This window comes from Xenopus tropicalis, chromosome 7, assembly GCF_000004195.4.
Source record: "Xenopus tropicalis strain Nigerian chromosome 7, UCB_Xtro_10.0, whole genome shotgun sequence".
NCBI classification, from domain to species: domain Eukaryota; kingdom Metazoa; phylum Chordata; class Amphibia; order Anura; family Pipidae; genus Xenopus; species Xenopus tropicalis.
In genome coordinates this window covers 133,070,786-133,088,463 of record NC_030683.2, presented here as the reverse complement: position 1 = coordinate 133,088,463, position 17,678 = coordinate 133,070,786, and the positions used below count along the sequence as shown (strand labels likewise).

At 51.0% G+C, this 17,678-nt stretch overlaps 2 protein-coding genes across 4 annotated transcripts in view; both read left to right on the top strand.

The window, feature by feature from the left end:
• Positions 1–17,678, top strand: part of tmem269 (transmembrane protein 269) — a 31,428-nt gene that overhangs the window by 12,863 nt on the left and 887 nt on the right. Inside the window, exons 1-7 of one of the 3 annotated variants that reach the window (XM_031904804.1) lie at positions 1,961–2,713; positions 8,216–8,304; positions 8,767–8,838; positions 9,148–9,295; positions 12,213–12,310; positions 15,102–15,245; positions 16,575–16,775. In XM_031904804.1, the coding sequence (XP_031760664.1) occupies positions 8,814–8,838; positions 9,148–9,295; positions 12,213–12,310; positions 15,102–15,245; positions 16,575–16,775 (616 nt within the window). In that variant the 5' untranslated portion in view covers positions 1,961–2,713; positions 8,216–8,304; positions 8,767–8,813. 3 annotated transcript variants of the gene reach the window in all.
• Positions 1,402–2,043, top strand: LOC116412405 (cilia- and flagella-associated protein 251-like). The gene has a single exon (XM_031906592.1). It carries the CDS (start codon positions 1,402–1,404, stop codon positions 2,041–2,043), a length of 642 nt encoding a protein of 213 aa, XP_031762452.1.

Genomic DNA, 17,678 nt, shown 5'->3' with positions numbered 1-17,678 from the left:
GTTGGAGGGCCACATAGCACTGCTGGGTAGAAGGGGAAGGAAGAAGATGAAAGCAGAAAAGGAAGGCACAAGGACAATTTAGATGGGGGAGGAAGAAGGGGAAGGAAGACGAGCAAGGCAGAAGGGGAAGGCAGAGAAAGAAGAGGAAGGGGGAAGATGAGGGCAGAAGAGGGAGGAAGAAGGGGAAGGAAGAAGATGAAAGCAGAAAAGGAAGGCAAAAGGGGAAGGAAGAAGGTAAAAGGGGAAGTTAGATGGGGGAGAAAGAAGGGGAAGGAAGACGAGGAAGGCAGAAGAGGAAAGAAGAAGGGGAAGGCAGAAGGGGAAGGAAGAAGGGAAAGGAAGAAGGGGAAAGAAGAAGGGGAAGGCAGAAGGGGAAGGAAGAAGGGAAAGGAAGAAGGGGAAAGAAGAAGGGGAAGGCAGAAGGGGAAGGAAGAAGGGAAAGGAAGAAGGGAAAGGCAGAAGAAAAAGGAAGAAGAGGAAGGGAGAAGATGAAGGCAGAAGAGGAAGGAAGAAGGGGAAGGAAGAAGAGGAAGGAAGAAGGGGAAGGAAGAAGAGGAAGGCAGAAGAGGAAAGAAGAAGGGGAAGGCAGAAGGGGAAAGAAGAAGGGGAAGGCAGAAGGGGAAGGAAGAAGGGAAAGGCAGAAGGGGAAGGAAGAAGGGGAAGGAAGAAGGGAAAGGCAGAAGAAAAAGGAAGAAGAGGAAGGGAGAAGATGAAGGCAGAAGAGGAAGGAAGAAGGGGAAGGAAGAAGAGGAAGGAAGAAGGGGAAGGAAGAAGAGGAAGGCAGAAGAGGAAAGAAGAAGGGGAAGGTGGAAGAGGAAAGAAGAAGGGGAAGGCAGAAGGGGAAAGAAGAAGGGGAAGGCAGAAGGGGAAGGAAGAAGGGAAAGGAAGAAGGGAAAGGCAGAAGAAAAAGGAAGAAGAGGAAGGGAGAAGATGAAGGCAGAAGAGGAAGGAAGAAGGGGAAGGAAGAAGAGGAAGGAAGAAGGGGAAGGAAGAAGAGGAAGGCAGAAGAGGAAAGAAGAAGGGGAAGGCAGAAGGGGAAAGAAGAAGGGGAAGGCAGAAGGGGAAGGAAGAAGGGAAAGGCAGAAGGGGAAGGAAGAAGGGGAAGGAAGAAGGGAAAGGCAGAAGAAAAAGGAAGAAGAGGAAGGGAGAAGATGAAGGCAGAAGAGGAAGGAAGAAGGGGAAGGAAGAAGAGGAAGGAAGAAGGGGAAGGAAGAAGAGGAAGGCAGAAGAGGAAAGAAGAAGGGGAAGGTGGAAGAGGAAAGAAGAAGAGGAAGGCAGAAGAGGAAGGAAGAAGATGCAAGCAGAAAGGGAAGGCAGAGAAAGAAGAGGAAGGCACCAGGGGAAGGGAGAAGATGAAGGAAGAATGGGAAAGCAGGTGGGGGAGGCAGAAGAGCAAGGCAGATGGGGGAGAAAGAAAAGAAGGGGAAGGCAGAAGAGGAAAGCAGCAAGGCAAGGAGAGAGGAAGAAGGGGAAGGAAGATGGGGAAGGAACAAGAGGAAGGAAGAAGGGGAAGGCAGAAGAGCAAGACAGCAAGGCAAGGGGGGAGGAAGAAGGGGAAGGCAGAAGAGCAAGGCAGCAAGGCAAGGGGGGAGGAAGAAGGGGAAGGCAGAAGAGCAAGGCAGCAAGGCAAGGGGGGAGGAAGAAGGGGAAGGCAGAAGAGCAAGGCAGCAAGGCAAGGGGGGAGGAAGAAGGGGAAGGCAGAAGAGCAAGGCAGCAAGGCAAGGGGGGAGGAAGAAGGGGAAGGAAGAAGAGCAAGGCAGCAAGGCAAGGGGGGAGGAAGAAGGGGAAGGCAGCAAGGCAAGGGGGGAGGAAGAAGGGGAAGGAAGAAGGGGAAGGCAGCAAGGCAAGGGGGGAGGAAGAAGGGGAAGGAAGAAGGGGAAGGCAGCAAGGCAAGGGGGGAGGAAGAAGGGGAAGGAAGAAGGGGAAGGCAGCAAGGCAAGGGGGGAGGAAGAAGGGGAAGGAAGAAGGGGAAGTCAGATGGGGAAGGAAGAAGGGGAAGGCAGACATATGAGCCTGATTGTCAGCTCCACAGACAAGGAGTGAGTGAGGAAGTTCTCTCAAAGGGAGAGTAAATTACGCAGAAGGACCAGGGAGGGGCAACACCAGCAGTAATAACCTGCATTAGAATGTATTTGGCTGATTTAGTGAGCTAACAGTCTAATGGGGTAGATTCAGGGGGTGGAGCTTATTTAGAGCCCCCCCCCCCAGTTATGATTTGTTCCCATGGGCTGAAGCCAATATTTAGCATTGTCAGTGCATGAGGTTATAGGAGACTCCAGTAATCTCTCTGCCTGGGGGTGAGAACAAGAGCAGTTCAGCCCTGCCCACGAACCTATAAAGCCCGGCTAGGTGCCCGTATGTGTGTGTGGGGGAATCAGCTGCGGTGGCCGCTTGCCCAACCCTGTGCTGCTGGGACTCTCGCTGCCCGGGCTGCTGGGGGCACACAAGCCTGGCATTCTAACATCCGCATGTTCCCACGGCTGCCTCCTGTGGATTAGCCCCAAGGGGGGCAGAAAGCACCAACAGTGGGTAAATTGTGGAGCACCCAGCCCAGGACTCTCCCCCTTAGGGCTGTAAGTGCGGGACAGAGTGTGGGGCAGGGGTTGCTCAGCAGTCCATTGGCCGCTGTCCCTGGGCTCTGTTGCTACTGGGTCCATAGCAACTATAAAGGAGACCAAAGGGACTGTGTTTCCTGCATCGTTTGCCCCCGTAGGTACGTATGGATCTGGGGTTCAGTAAAAGAGCCCATTGTATGTGTCTCTGGGGTATAAATGGGTCAGTACATATTGTATACTCTGTGTCTCTGGGGTATAAATGGGTCAGTACATATTGTATACTCTGTGTCTCTGGGGTATAAATGGGTCAGTACATATTGTATACTCTGTGTCTCTGGGGTATAAATGGGTCAGTACATATTGTATACTCTGTGTCTCTGGGGTATAAATGGGTCAGTACATATTGTATACTCTGTGTCTCTGGGGTATAAATGGGTCGGTACATATTGTATACTCTGTGTCTCTGGGGTATAAATGGGTCAGTACATATTGTATACTCTGTGTCTCTGGGGTATAAATGGGTCGGTACATATTGTATACTCTGTGTCTCTGGGGTATAAATGGGTCAGTACATATTGTATACCCTGTGTCTCTGGGGTATAAATGGGTCAGTACATATTGTATACTCTGTGTCTCTGGGGTATAAATGGGTCAGTACATATTGTATACTCTGTGTCTCTGGGGTATAAATGGGTCAGTACATATTGTATACTCTGTGTCTCTGGGGTATAAATGGGTCAGTACATATTGTATACTCTGGTCCCTTCTTCACTGATTCCTGCTTCCCTGGTTCCTCCTTCCCTGGTTCTCACTTATCTGGTTTCTCCTTCCCTGGTTCCTCCTTCCCTGGTTCCTCCTTCACTGGTTCCTGCTTCCCTGGTTCCTCCTTCACTGGTTCCTGCTTCCCTGGTTCCTCCTTTCCTGGTTCTCACTTATCTGGTTTCTCCTTCCCTGGTTCCGCCTTCACTGGTTCCTGCTTTCCTGGTTCCTCCTTCCCTGGTTCCTGCTTCTCTGGTTCTTGCTTCCCTGGTTCTCACTTCTCTGGGTTCTCCTTCCCTGGTCCCTGATTCCTCCTTCCCTGGTTCTCACTTATCTGGTTTCTCCTTCCCTGGTTCCTCCTTCACTGGTTCCTGCTTCCCTGGTTTCTCCTTCCCTGGTTCCTCCTTCACTGGTTCCTGCTTCCCTGGTTTCTCCTTTCCTGGTTCCTGCTTCCCTGGTTCCTGCTTCTCTGGTTCTTGCTTTCCTGGTTCTCACTTCTCTTGTTTCTCCTTCCCTGGTCCCTGATTCCCCCTTCCCTGGTTCTCACTTCTCTTGTTTCTCCTTCCCTGGTCCCTGATTCCCCCTTCCCTGGTTCTCACTTATCTGGTTCCTCCTTCACTGGTTCCTGCTTTCCTGGTTTCTCCTTTCCTGGTTCCTGCTTCTCTGGTTCTTGCTTCCCTGGTTCTCACTTCTCTGGTTTCTCCTTCCCTGGTCCCTGATTCCTCCTTCCATGGTTCCTGCTTCCCTGGTTTCTCCTTCCCTGGTTCCTGCTTCTCTGGTTCTTGCTTCCCTGGTTCTCACTTCTCTGGTTTCTCCTTCCCTGGTCCCTGATTTCCTCCTTCCCTGGTTCTCACTTATCTGGTTTCTCCCTTCCTGGTTCCTCCTTCCATGGTTCTTGCTTCCCTGCTTTCCTCGTTCTTGCTTCCCTATTTCCTGCTTCCCTGGTGTTTGCTTCTCTGGTTCCTCCTTCCCTGGCTCTTGCTTCCCTATTTCCTGCTTCCCTGGTTCCTCCTTCCTTGAGTTTTTGCTTCCCTGGTTCCTTCTTCCCTGGTTTCTCCCTTCCCTTGCTTATTCCTTCCCTGATTTCTGCTTCTCTGGCTCTTACTGCCCTGGTTCCTCCTTCCCTGATTCCTGCTTCCCTGGTTTTAGCTTCCCTGGTTCCTCCTTCCTTGAGTTTTTGCTTCCCTGGTTCCTTCTTCCCTGGTTTCTCCCTTCCCTTGCTTATTCCTTCCCTGATTTCTGCTTCTCTGGCTCTTACTGCCCTGGTTCCTCCTTCCCTGATTCCTGCTTCCCTGGTTTTAGCTTCTCTGGTTTCTCCTTCCCTGGTTCCTGTTTCTCTGGTTCTTGCTTTCCTGGTTCTCACTTCTCTGGGTTCTCCTTCCCTGGTCCCTGATTCCTCCTTCCCTGATTCTCACTTATCTGGTTTCTCCTTCCCTGGTTCCTCCTTCCCTGGTTCCTGCTTCTCTGGTTCTTGCTTCCCTGGTTCTCACTTCTCTGGGCTCTCCTTCCCTGATTCCTGCTTCCCTGGTTTTAGCTTCTCTTGTTTCTCCTTCCCTGGTTCCTCCTTCACTGGTTCCTGCTTCCCTGGTTCCTCCTTCCCTGGTTCCTGCTTCTCTGGTTCTTGCTTCCCTGGTTCTCACTTCTCTGGTTTCTCCTTCCCTGGTACCTCACTCCTCCTTCCCTGGTTCTCACTTATCTGGTTTCTCCTTCCCTGGTTCCTCCTTCCCTGGTTCCTGCTTCTCTGGTTCTTGCTTCCCTGGTTCTCACTTATCTGGTTTCTCCCTTCCTGGTTCCTCCTTCCATGGTTCTTGCTTCCCTGCTTTCCTCGTTCTTGCTTCCCTGGGGCCTCCATCCCTCGTTCTTGCTTCCCTATTTCCTGCTTCCCTGGTGTTTACTTCTCTGGTTCCTCCTTCCCTGGCTCTTGCTTCCCTATTTCCTGCTTCCCGGGTTCCTCCTTCCTTGAGTTTTTGCTTCCCTGGTTCCTTCTTCCCTGGTTTCTCCCTTCCCTTGCTTATTCCTTCCCTGATTTCTGCTTCTCTGGCTCTTACTGCCCTGGTTCCTCCTTCCCTGATTCCTGCTTCCCTGGTTTTAGCTTCCCTGGTTCCTCCTTCCTTGAGTTTTTGCTTCCCTGGTTCCTTCTTCCCTGGTTTCTCCCTTCCCTTGCTTATTCCTTCCCTGATTTCTGCTTCTCTGGCTCTTACTGCCCTGGTTCCTCCTTCCCTGATTCCTGCTTCCCTGGTTTTAGCTTCTCTGGTTTCTCCTTCCCTGGTTCCTGTTTCTCTGGTTCTTGCTTTCCTGGTTCTCACTTCTCTGGGTTCTCCTTCCCTGGTCCCTGATTCCTCCTTCCCTGATTCTCACTTATCTGGTTTCTCCTTCCCTGGTTCCTCCTTCCCTGGTTCCTGCTTCTCTGGTTCTTGCTTCCCTGGTTCTCACTTCTCTGGGCTCTCCTTCCCTGATTCCTGCTTCCCTGGTTTTAGCTTCTCTTGTTTCTCCTTCCCTGGTTCCTCCTTCACTGGTTCCTGCTTCCCTGGTTCCTCCTTCCCTGGTTCCTGCTTCTCTGGTTCTTGCTTGCCTGGTTCTCACTTCTCTGGTTTCTCCTTCCCTGGTACCTCACTCCTCCTTCCCTGGTTCTCACTTATCTGGTTTCTCCTTCCCTGGTTCCTCCTTCCCTGGTTCCTGCTTCTCTGGTTCTTGCTTCCCTGGTTCTCACTTATCTGGTTTCTCCCTTCCTGGTTCCTCCTTCCATGGTTCTTGCTTCCCTGCTTTCCTCGTTCTTGCTTCCCTGGGGCCTCCATCCCTCGTTCTTGCTTCCCTATTTCCTGCTTCCCTGGTGTTTACTTCTCTGGTTCCTCCTTCCCTGGCTCTTGCTTCCCTATTTCCTGCTTCCCGGGTTCCTCCTTCCTTGAGTTTTTGCTTCCCTGGTTCCTTCTTCCCTGGTTTCTCCCTTCCCTTGCTTATCCCTTCCCTGATTTCTGCTTCTCTGGCTCTTACTGCCCTGGTTCCTCCTTCCCTGATTCCTGCTTCCCTGGTTTTAGCTTCTCTGGTTTCTCCTTCCCTGGTTCCTCTTCCCTGGTTCTCACTTATCTGGTTTCTCCTTCCCTGGTTCCTCCTTCACTGGTTCCTGCTTCCCTGGTTCCTCCTTCCCTGGTTCCTGCTTCTCTGGTTCTCACTTCTCTTTTTTCTCCTTCCTTAGTCCCTGATTCCTCCTTCCCTGGTTCTCACTTATCTGCTTTCTCCTTCCCTGGTTCCTCCTTCACTGGTTTCTCCTCTCCTGGTTCCTCCTTCCCTGGTTACTGCTTCTCTGGTTTCTCCTTCCCTGGTCCCTGATTCCTCCTTCCCTGGTTCTCACTTATCTGGTTTCTCCTTCCCTGGTTTCTCCTTCACTGGTTCCTGCTTCCCTGGTTTCTCCTTCTCTGGTTTCTCCTTCTCTGGTTTCTCCTTCCCTGGTTCCTGCTTCTCTGGTTCTTGCTTCCCTGTTTCTGACTTCTCTGGTTTCTCCTTCCCTGGTCCCTGATTCCTCCATCCCTCGTTCTTGCTTCCCTATTTCCTGCTTCCCTGGTGTTTGCTTCTCTGGTTCCACCTTCCCTGGCTCTTGCTTCCCTATTTCCTGCTTCCCTGGTTCCTCCTTCCTTGAATTTCGCTTTTCTGGTTCCTCCTTCACTAGTTCCTTCTTTCCTGGTTCCTGGTTCTCTGGTTCCTCCTTCACTAGTTCCTTCTTTTCTGCTTCCCTGGTTCCTGTTTCTCTGGTTCCTCCTTCACTAGTTCCTTCTTTCCTGCTTCCCTGGTTCCTGCTTCCCTATATCCTGCTTTTCTGGTTCATCCTTCCTTGAGTTTTGCTTCTCTGGTTCCTCCTTCACTAGTTCCTTCTTTCCTGCTTCCCTGGTTCCTGTTTCTCTGGTTCCTCCTTCACTAGTTCCTTCTTTCCTGCTTCCCTGGTTCCTGTTTCTCTGGTTCCTCCTTTACTAGTTCCTTCTTTCCTGCTTCCCTGATTCCTGCTTCCCTATATCCTGATTTTCTGGTTCATCCTTCCTTGAGTTTTGCTTCTCTGGTTCCTCCTTCACTAGTTCCTTCTTTCCTGCTTCCCTGGTTCCTGTTTCTCTGGTTCCTCCTTCACTAGTTCCTTCTTTCCTGCTTCCCTGGTTCCTGTTTCTCTGGTTCCTCCTTCACTAGTTCCTTCTTTCCTGCTTCCCTGATTCCTGCTTCCCTATATCCTGCTTTTCTGGTTCATCCTTCCTTGAGTTTTGCTTCTCTGGTTCCTCCTTCACTAGTTCCTTCTTTCCTGCTTCCCTGGTTCCTGTTTCTCTGGTTCCTCCTTTATTAGTTCCCTCTTTCCTGGTTCTTCCTTCACTGGCTCTGGCATCCCTGGTTCTTGTTTCCCTGTGTCCTGCATCCCTGGTTCCTTCTTCCCTGGTTTCTCCCTTCCTGGTTGTTGCTTCCCTTGTCCCTGCTTATTCCTTCCCTGATTCCTGCTTCCCTGGTTTTTGCTTCCCTGGTCCCTGGTTCTTGCTTCCCAATTCTCTGGTTCCTGCTTTTGTTTCATGCTTCCTGGTTCCTCCCTTCCTGGTCTTTGCTTTTCTAGTTCCTCCTTCAATGGTTCCTGCTTCTTTGGTTCCACCTTCCCTGGTTCTTGCTTTCCTGGTTTCCCCTTCCCTGGTTCTGACCCAGTGTGCCTACCACATCCAGATCCTTCCTTACCAGCTCCTTCCCCAGAGTATACAGTTGGCTCTCTTCCCTGCCCCTGTGGGAGTCACTGGATTTTCATGGGGTAAGTCCTGGCTGCACCCAAGTAGCTGAGGGCCAGGCCCAAAGCCAAGAGTGGCATCTATAGGCAGAAGAACGTGCCTAGACAGAAACCCTCTGATAATGCCCCTCCCTTTCACTTACCTGTGGTCATTCTGCAGGGAGACAACAGGTATCTGAGATAATATGGCTCCTACCTGCTGGCACAGTTCAGTCACAAGGGTGCTGGAGGATGCTGGGCAGAGCCGGGGTAAGTAGTATTGGCACCCACCCTAACCCCTGGCCTAAAGTTTCTAATAAATGGGTTACTAGAAAGATATGGTTTGATACCTTGGGGCAGCAGTGGCCAATGTTCCCTTTAAGCCTTGTGCTCGTGTCTAGGAGCACCCTGCTACTGAGGTGGGACCAAAAGGGAGCCCTTACCATGGGCAGGGTTACTCACCCATGTGACAGTCTGTGCCCCATTGGTACCAGGGGGTAGAAAAGGGTGTGGAAGAGACAGGGGATGAGGCAGAAGGGGAAAGGGAGCTCCAGCCTCTATGGAGCCCCTATGCTGGGGGCTGATAACACCAAACCGCCCCCTTCACATATATTAAAGACCCCCAAAGGAAATGTATATAAATATATACAATAAATATATAGGAGGAGCCACGGGTACTGGGACACCTCTGCCCTAATACAGAGTCACGATGAGTTCTTCCTTGTTCTCTAGGCCGAGTGTAGGAAGGAGAGAAACCCATCTGCAACCAACAAGTCAAAATGTTAATGCAGTTCCCTCCTTCTGGTAAGTCCTTCTGGTTCTTCTGGTTCTCATCGGTACCAAGAGCCCCACCCAGAGGTTCCCTTCTAGTGAGTTTGGTGCATCTTAGGAACTTAATGCCCCTACTGCGTATCCCATACTTAGGGCTTCTACTCTCCTAATGATATTATGGACAGCAGTGGCCATCTTTATTGTTTGGGTTAAGTCCCAAAGCTTCTCCATAACCCAAGGTTTAGTGCCCAGTATTACAGGGAAACAACTCCTCTGCCCTCGCTCTCCAGGGCCAATGTGGGTGGAAGTGATCAGAACTATTTCCCATTAATTCTTGTGCAGGACTCGTGCAACATTCCAGGAAGCTGATGGACCATGCTCAGCCCTCCCACCACCAAATTCTGGAGTTTGTACGTAGGAATGCAGCGAATTTCTTGTCTCTGGCAAATCTCCTGATGGGCCTCACGTCAGTTCTCTGCAGCCTAAATGGGTAAGTACAAAGGGTTCCCCTCCTATATCCCTTCCCTTCTCTTCCAACTCTGTATCCCTTTCCTTCTCTTCCAACTCTGTATCCCTTCCCATCGCTTCCAACTCTGTATCCCTTCCCATCGCTTCCAACTCTGTATCCCTTCCCATCTCTTCCAACTCTGTATCCCTTCCCTTCTCTTCCAACTCTGTATCCCTTTCCGTCTCTTCCAACTCTGTATCCCTTCCCATCTCTTCCAACTCTGTATCCCTTCCCATCTCTTCCAACTCTGTTTCCCTTCCCTTCTCTTCCAACTCTGTATCCCTTCCCATCTCTTCCAACTCTGTATCCCTTCCCATCTCTTCCAAATCTGTATCCCTTCCCATCTCTTCCAACTCTGTATCCCTTCCCATCTCTTCCAACTCTGTATCCCTTCCCATCTCTTCCAACTCTGTATCCCTTCCCTTCTCTTCCAACTCTGTATCCCTTCCCATCTCTTCCAACTCTGTATCCCTTCTCTTTCAACTCTGTATCCCTTCTCTTTCAACTCTGTATCCCTTCCCTTCTCTTCCAACTCTGTATCCCTTTCCTTCTCTTCCAACTCTGTATCCCTTCCCATCTCTTCCAACTCTGTATCCCTTCTCTTTCAACTCTGTATCCCTTCTCTTTCAACTCTGTATCCCTTTCCGTCTCTTCCAACTCTGTATCCCTTCCCATCTCTTCCAACTCTGTATCCCTTCCCATCTCTTCCAACTCTGTTTCCCTTCCCTTCTCTTCCAACTCTGTATCCCTTCCCATCTCTTCCAACTCTGTATCCCTTCCCATCTCTTCCAACTCTGTATCCCTTCCCATCTCTTCCAACTCTGTATCCCTTCCCATCTCTTCCAACTCTGTATCCCTTCTCTTTCAACTCTGTATCCCTTCTCTTTCAACTCTGTATCCCTTCCCGTCTCTTCCAACTCTGTATCCCTTCTCTTTCAACTCTGTATCCTTCTCTTTCAACTCTGTATCCCTTCCCATCTCTTCCAACTCTGTATCCCTTCCCATCTCTTCCAACTCTGTATCCCTTCTCTTTCAACTCTGTATCCCTTCCCATCTCTTCCAACTCTGTATCCCTTCCCGTCTCTTCCAACTCTGTATCCCTTCTCTTTCAACTCTGTATCCCTTCCCATCTCTTTCAACTCTGTATCCCTTCCCGTCTCTTCCAACTCTGTATCCCTTCTCTTTCAACTCTGTATCCCTTCTCTTTCAACTCTGTATCCCTTCCCATCTCTTCCAACTCTGTATCCCTTCCCATCTCTTCCAACTCTGTATCCCTTCTCTTTCAACTCTGTATCCCTTCCCATCTCTTCCAACTCTGTATCCCTTCTCTTTCAACTCTGTATCCCTTCTCTTTCAACTCTGTATCCCTTCCCTTCTCTTCCAACTCTGTATCCCTTCCCATCTCCTCCAACTCTGTATTCCTTCCCTTCTCTTTCAACTCTGTATCCCTTCCCATCTCTTCCAACTCTGTATCCCTTCTCTTTCAACTCTGTATCCCTTCTCTTTCAACTCTGTATCCCTTCCCGTCTCTTCCAACTCTGTATCCCCTTCCCGTCTCTTCCAACTCTGTATCCCTTCCCGTCTCTTCCAACTCTGTATCCCTTCCCATCTCTTCCAACTCTGTATCCCTTCCCATCTCTTCCAACTCTGTATCCCTTCCCATCTCTTCAACTCTGTATCCCTTCCCATCTCTTCCAACTCTGTATCCCTTCCCTTCTCTTCAACTCTGTATCCCTTCCCATCTCTTCCAACTCTGTATCCCTTCCCATCTCTTCCAACTCTGTATCCCTTCCCATCTCTTCCAACTCTGTAATCCTTCCCATCTCTCCAACTCTGTTCCCTTCCCATCTCTTCCAACTCTGTATCCCTTCCCTTCTCTTCCAACTCTGTATCCCTTCCCATCTCTTCCAACTCTGTATCCCTTCCCATCTCTTCCAACTCTGTATCCCTTCCCATCTCTTCCAACTCTGTATCCCTTCCCATCTCTTCCAACTCTGTATCCCTTCCCATTCTCTTTCAATCTGTATCCCTTCCCATCTCTTCCAACTCTGTATCCCTTCCCATCTCTTCCAACTCTGTATCCCTTCCCTTCTCTTCCAACTCTGTATCCCTTCCCATCTCTTCCAACTCTGTATCCCTTCCCATCTCTTCCAACTCTGTATCCCTTCCCATCTCTTCCAACTCTGTATCCCTTCCCTTCTCTTCCAACTCTGTATCCCTTCCCATCTCTTCCAACTCTGTATCCCTTCCCATCTCTTCCAACTCTGTATCCCTTCCCATCTCTTCCAACTCTGTATCCCTTCCCTTCTCTTTCAACTCTGTATCCCTTCCCATCTCTTCCAACTCTGTATCCCTTCCCATCTCTTCCAACTCTGTATCCCTTCCCTTCTCTTCCAACTCTGTATCCCTTCCCATCTCTTCCAACTCTGTATCCCTTCCCTTCTCTTTCAACTCTGTATCCCTTCCCATCTCTTCCAACTCTGTATCCCTTCCCGTCTCTTCCAACTCTGTATCCCTTCCCGTCTCTTCCAACTCTGTATCCCTTCCCTTCTCTTCCAACTCTGTATCCCTTCCCTTCTCTTTCAACTCTGTATCCCTTCCCATCTCTTCCAACTCTGTATCCCTTCCCATCTCTTCCAACTCTGTATCCCTTCCCATCTCTTCCAACTCTGTATCCCTTCCCATCTCTTCCAACTCTGTATCCCTTCCCATCTCTTCCAACTCTGTATCCCTTCCCACCTAACTACTTTAGATCTATGTCCCATCTCTTCCTCCTCTAACTCCTTGCCACTAACTATTACCCTTCCCAAGTATTCTCACCCTATGTCCCTATAGTAACACATGTGAGACACGGCTGGTAGTTGCCCGTTTATGATGGAGAGGTCCCTTTACCCACTAGGTGTCGCCAGGCGGCCTGTTGGCTCCTCCTCATCAGTTTCATGTTGGACTTGGCGGATGGGGCAGTTGCCAGGCAACTCAATGCATGTTCAGCCTTGGGTAAGTAAATACCCCTGTGACCCTGATCAAGGACTGGGAATTCACAACTGGGAAAAGATATTTGTTTTATTTCAATCTACCTTACTGGGTTCCACCCTAACTCCCAGGAGACCTTGCTCTTATCCTGCATAGGGAGAGGATTGTGCCATTTTGGCTCCATAATGTGACACTGGGATCAAACATGGGGGGGGGGGGGGGTAAGAGACTTGTGTCCAATTGGTCTGTAATGGAAACAATGGGTTTAACTCCTCCAGTTGCACAAACAAAGAATATGGAGCAAGTCAGCTGAGATTCTCATTGGATGATTCTTCTGCATATTAATAGGAGCCATTGCTGGACTACAGCTCCCACGTATTTTAACCCTTCATAATATAATAAAGAATGATGGGATTTGGGAATAGCCAACTGTGCCCAGGGGGCAATACTGATACCAGTACCAGGGCCCAATAGAACCAGTTAGAGATTTTAGCGCCGGTTCCGCTCTCTGACCCCCAGGAACTCCCAGCAGGATTCAGATATTTCCCAGTTTCCAGCGGCGGCGCCGGCCCATTCCTTTCCCATTGTATCGGGAGTTGGGCCCCTGCCAACCAGTTGGGTTATTTATAGCTGAGTGGCCCGATACGGGCAGAACCGCAGCCCCTGTGCCAACAGCAGTGCCACCTTCCCTGGCATTCTATATCTGTACTCAAAGCTACAGCCCCGGCATGTACAGGGCACACAGTGGGCACCAATAGGGCACGGCTACCTACCCTTCTTTATAATACTGGCCCCTACTAATGGGGTATTGCCATCCCATCCCCCCCATTAACTGCCTGTCAGAGTTAAAGCTCAGTGTTTTGTCCTCCCCCTGCTGAGCTCTCCTACCCTGAGCCTTTACCCACCAGCCCTGCCACTTACCCTACTGAGGGGTGATATAATTGCCCCCTTTACCTGTCTGTCAGATCTGGGGGAACCAATAGTCATGATGATAATGGCCTGGGAACCCCCCCTGGGTAAGTGAATCCAATCTCCCCCCAGTACTTACCCAGGTACAGAGCTCTGATTCTCTGTACTTCCTGCTCCTGGGCTGCTCTCTTTCCCATGGTCAGGCAGGAACCTCCCCCTGGGTAAGTGACTCCAATCTCCCCCCAGTACTTACCCAGGTACAGAGCTCTGATTCTCTGTACTTCCTGCTCCTGGGCTGCTCTCTTTCCCATGGTCAGGCAGGAACCTCCCCCTGGGTAAGTGAATCCGATCTCCCCCCAGTACTTACCCAGGTACAGAGCTCTGATTCTCTGTACTTCCTGCTCCTGGGCTGCTCTCTTTCCCATGGTCAGGCAGGAACCCCCCCCCTGGGTAAGTGAATCCAATCTCCCCCCAGTACTTACCCAGGTACAGAGCTCTGATTCTCTGTACTTCCTGCTCCTGGGCTGCTCTCTTTCCCATGGTCAGGCAGGAACCTCCCCCTGGGTAAGTGAATCCAATCTCCCCCCAGTACTTACCCAGGTACAGAGCTCTGATTCTCTGTACTTCCTGCTCCTGGGCTGCTCTCTTTCCCATGGTCAGGCAGGAACCCCCCCCCCCTGGGTAAGTGAATCCAATCTCCCCCCAGTACTTACCCAGGTACAGAGCTCTGATTCTCTGTACTTCCTGCTCCTGGGCTGCTCTCTTTCCCATGGTCAGGCAGGAACCTCCCCCTGGGTAAGTGAATCCAATCCCCCCCCAGTACTTACCCAGGTACAGAGCTCTGATTCTCTGTACTTCCTGCTCCTGGGCTGCTCTCTTTCCCATGGTCAGGCAGGAACCTCCCCCTGGGTAAGTGAATCCAATCTCCCCCCAGTACTTACCCAGGTACAGAGCTCTGATTCTCTGTACTTCCTGCTCCTGGGCTGCTCTCTTTCCCATGGTCAGGCAGGAACCCCCCCCCTGGGTAAGTGAATCCAATCTCCCCCAGTACTTACCCAGGTACAGAGCTCTGATTCTCTGTACTTCCTGCTCCTGGGCTGCTCTCTTTCCCATGGTCAGACAGGAACCCCTCCCCCCTGGGTAAGTAAATCCAATCTCCCCCCAGTACTTACCCAGGTACAGAGCTCTGATTCTCTGTACTTCCTGCTCCTGGGCTGCTCTCTTTCCCATGGTCAGACAGGAACCTCCCCCTGGGTAAGTAAATCCAATCTCCCCCCAGTACTTACCCAGGTACAGAGCTCTGATTCTCTGTACTTCCTGCTCCTGGGCTGCTCTCTTTCCCATGGTCAGGCAGGAACCCCCCCCGGGTAAGTGAATCCAATCTCCCCCCAGTACTTACCCAGGTACAGAGCTCTGATTCTCTGTACTTCCTGCTCCTGGGCTGCTCTCTTTCCCATGGTCAGGCAGGAACCTCCCCCTGGGTAAGTGAATCCAATCTCCCCCCAGTACTTACCCAGGTACAGAGCTCTGATTCTCTGTACTTCCTGCTCCTGGGCTGCTCTCTTTCCCATGGTCAGGCAGGAACCTCCCCCTGGGTAAGTGAATCCAATCTCCCCCCAGTACTTACCCAGGTACAGAGCTCTGATTCTCTGTACTTCCTGCTCCTGGGCTGCTCTCTTTCCCATGGTCAGGCAGGACCCCCCCTCCCGGTAAGTGAATCCAATCTCCCCCCAGTACTTACCCAGGTACAGAGCTCTGATTCTTTGTACTTCCTGCTCCTGGGCTGCTCTCTTTCCCATGGTCAGACAGGAAACCCCCCCCCCCGGGTAAGTGAATCCAATCAGGAGGGGGGGGCGGGTTCTGGACTGCCCATTGGACACACTGAGAGGTTCTGCTGTCCCTGTAGGGGCCAAGCTGGATGACTTTGCAGATTTCACATCATTCGGAATAGCGACTGCCCTGCTGCTTCACACTAACTGCCCCGCGGGGGGGATTCTCTTCATCGTTTATGTCCTGGCTGTGTTCATCCGCCTGTGTTTCTACTCAAGTGGTGAGTTATAGTTCAACTGAAATAGCAATGAACTCTGTGTCTGGGTTGGGCCCTTGTATCCTGCTCAGAACCTCATTATACCCATTTCCATATAAATATACTTATTTAGCAGTAAGTGCCATTGGCTAATCCTAAATAGGAAACTGCCATTTTAAGTACTAAGGGCCGCCCCCTGGGATCATAGGAGTCACAGTGCACACAAACACGCTAAGGTACACATACATGCTAGGCCCCATTAGCCAATGAATGAGCAGAGTTCTGCCTTTTGCTCCCACACTACTTCCTGTTACAGTTAGAGCTGCATCACTTCCTGTCAGCTGATCTCTGAGGGAGCACACACCTGTATCACTTCCTGTCAGCTGATCTCTGAGGGAGCGCACAGCTGTATCACTTCCTGTCAGCTGATCTCTGAGGGAGCGCACAGCTGTATCACTTCCTGTCAGCTGATCTCTGAGGGAGCACACAGCTGTATCACTTCCTGTCAGCTGATCTCTGAGGGAGCACACAGCTGTATCACTTCCTGTCAAGTGATCTCTGAGGGAGCACACAGCTGTATTACTTCCTGTCAGCTGATCTCTGAGGGAGCACACAGCTGTATTACTTCCTGTCAGCTGATCTCTGAGGGAGCACACAGCTGTATTACTTCCTGTCAGCTGATCTCTGAGGGAGCACACAGCTGTATTACTTCCTGTCAGCTGATCTCTGAGGGAGCACACAGCTGTATTACTTCCTGTCAGCTGATCTCTGAGGGAGCACACAGCTGTATCACTTCCTGTCAGCTGATCTCTGAGGGAGCACACAGCTGTATCACTTCCTGTCAGCTGATCTCTGAGGGAGCACACAGCTGTATCACTTCCTGTCAGCTGATCTCTGAGGGAGCACACAGCTGCATCACTTCCTGTCAAGTGATCTCTGAGGGAGCACACAGCTGTATTACTTCCTGTCAGCTGATCTCTGAGGGAGCACACAGCTGTATTACTTCCTGTCAGCTGATCTCTGAGGGAGCACACAGCTGTATTACTTCCTGTCAGCTGATCTCTGAGGGAGCACACAGCTGTATCACTTCCTGTCAGCTGATCTCTGAGGGAGCACACAGCTGTATCACTTCCTGTCAGGTGATAGGTCACTTAACATAATATAAACTGTTAGTTATGTATTCATGAGATGCAGGGTAGCTAATGAGATGCGGGGTATGAAGCCGGCCAATGACAGGGGAGGTGCAGTTCAGCATTAGGATAGGGTTCTGCTCCCTCTGATACTGATTCCCAGTAATGCCCCTAATGCCCTATTGCCCTAATGCCGTGACTATACCCCTCATTTCTATGGCAGGAATTCCCTTCACTTACTGTGGCTTGCCGTGTCCCTATGCCTCGGCCACTCTGGCTTGTGCCTCAATGCTGACTGGCGCCGACCTGGTGGTCCTAAGAGCCATAGCAATTATAATGATCTTCTTTATGGTGGACCAGGGGTTCTACCCTCATGATAAGATCCTGGAGTCCCAACTGTGGAAGAAGGCGGTGTTTGTCGGAGGTAAGGCCTTGGGGTACACACTGTTACTGCTGGGCCTTGGGGTACACACTGTTACTGCTGGGCCTTGGGGTACACACTGTTACTGCTGGGCCTTGGGGTACACACTGTTACTGCTGGGCCTTGGGGTACACACTGTTACTGCTGGGCCTTGGGGTACACACTGTTACTGCTGGGCCTTGGGGTACACACTGTTACTGCTGGGCCTTGGGGTACACACTGTTACTGCTGGGCCTTGGGGTACACACTGTTACTGCTGGGCCTTGGGGTACACACTGTTACTGCTGGGCACTGGGGTACACACTGTTACTGCTGGGCACTGGGGCAGCTCATTCTGCCCAAACCCCCCCATTTCTACCTGATCAAGAAACACCTTGGTGGGTTTGGGTGGGAACCATTTCTCCATGAGCAGGGGGGCTACCTGTCTGAGATGGTGCGTCCCCTACGGACACCGCTGGCAGAACCTGCCCTTAGTCTTGGATCAACCTTTACTACACCCACTGCCCAATCCCTCATGACTTGGGTTTCAGACATAGGAGACTGGGTAGGATTGGGTGAAATGATGGGCGACTTTGGTCAAGGTGGGAGTGAAATGTCTACAAGAGAGGAGCCCAGTTGGGACATGGACTTGGTGGAAAACCATTTAGCAATATTTCCCCCCCCAAGGGGCCCCCTGAAAAGCTTGGGGACCAGGGAAAATGCCCCCTTTTCCCATGAGAAGAACCAGTCCTAAGTCTGTGTCTCTGTTAGATCCCTACTGACTGGGACCACCCAAGGTACCACTCATGGTCCCAGCATCTCCAAGGTGGTAGTACTACAGGGCTATCACAGGGCATTGATACTCTAATACTACAGGTTATAGGGAACCCCCAGGGAAGGGTCCAGACCTTCTGGGAGACGTCTTCC

Coding starts and splice junctions, on each gene's coding strand:
- LOC116412405 (XM_031906592.1), top strand. CDS start 1,402: ATGGGGGAGAAAGAAAAGAAGGGGAAGGCAGAAGAGGAAAGCAGCAAG.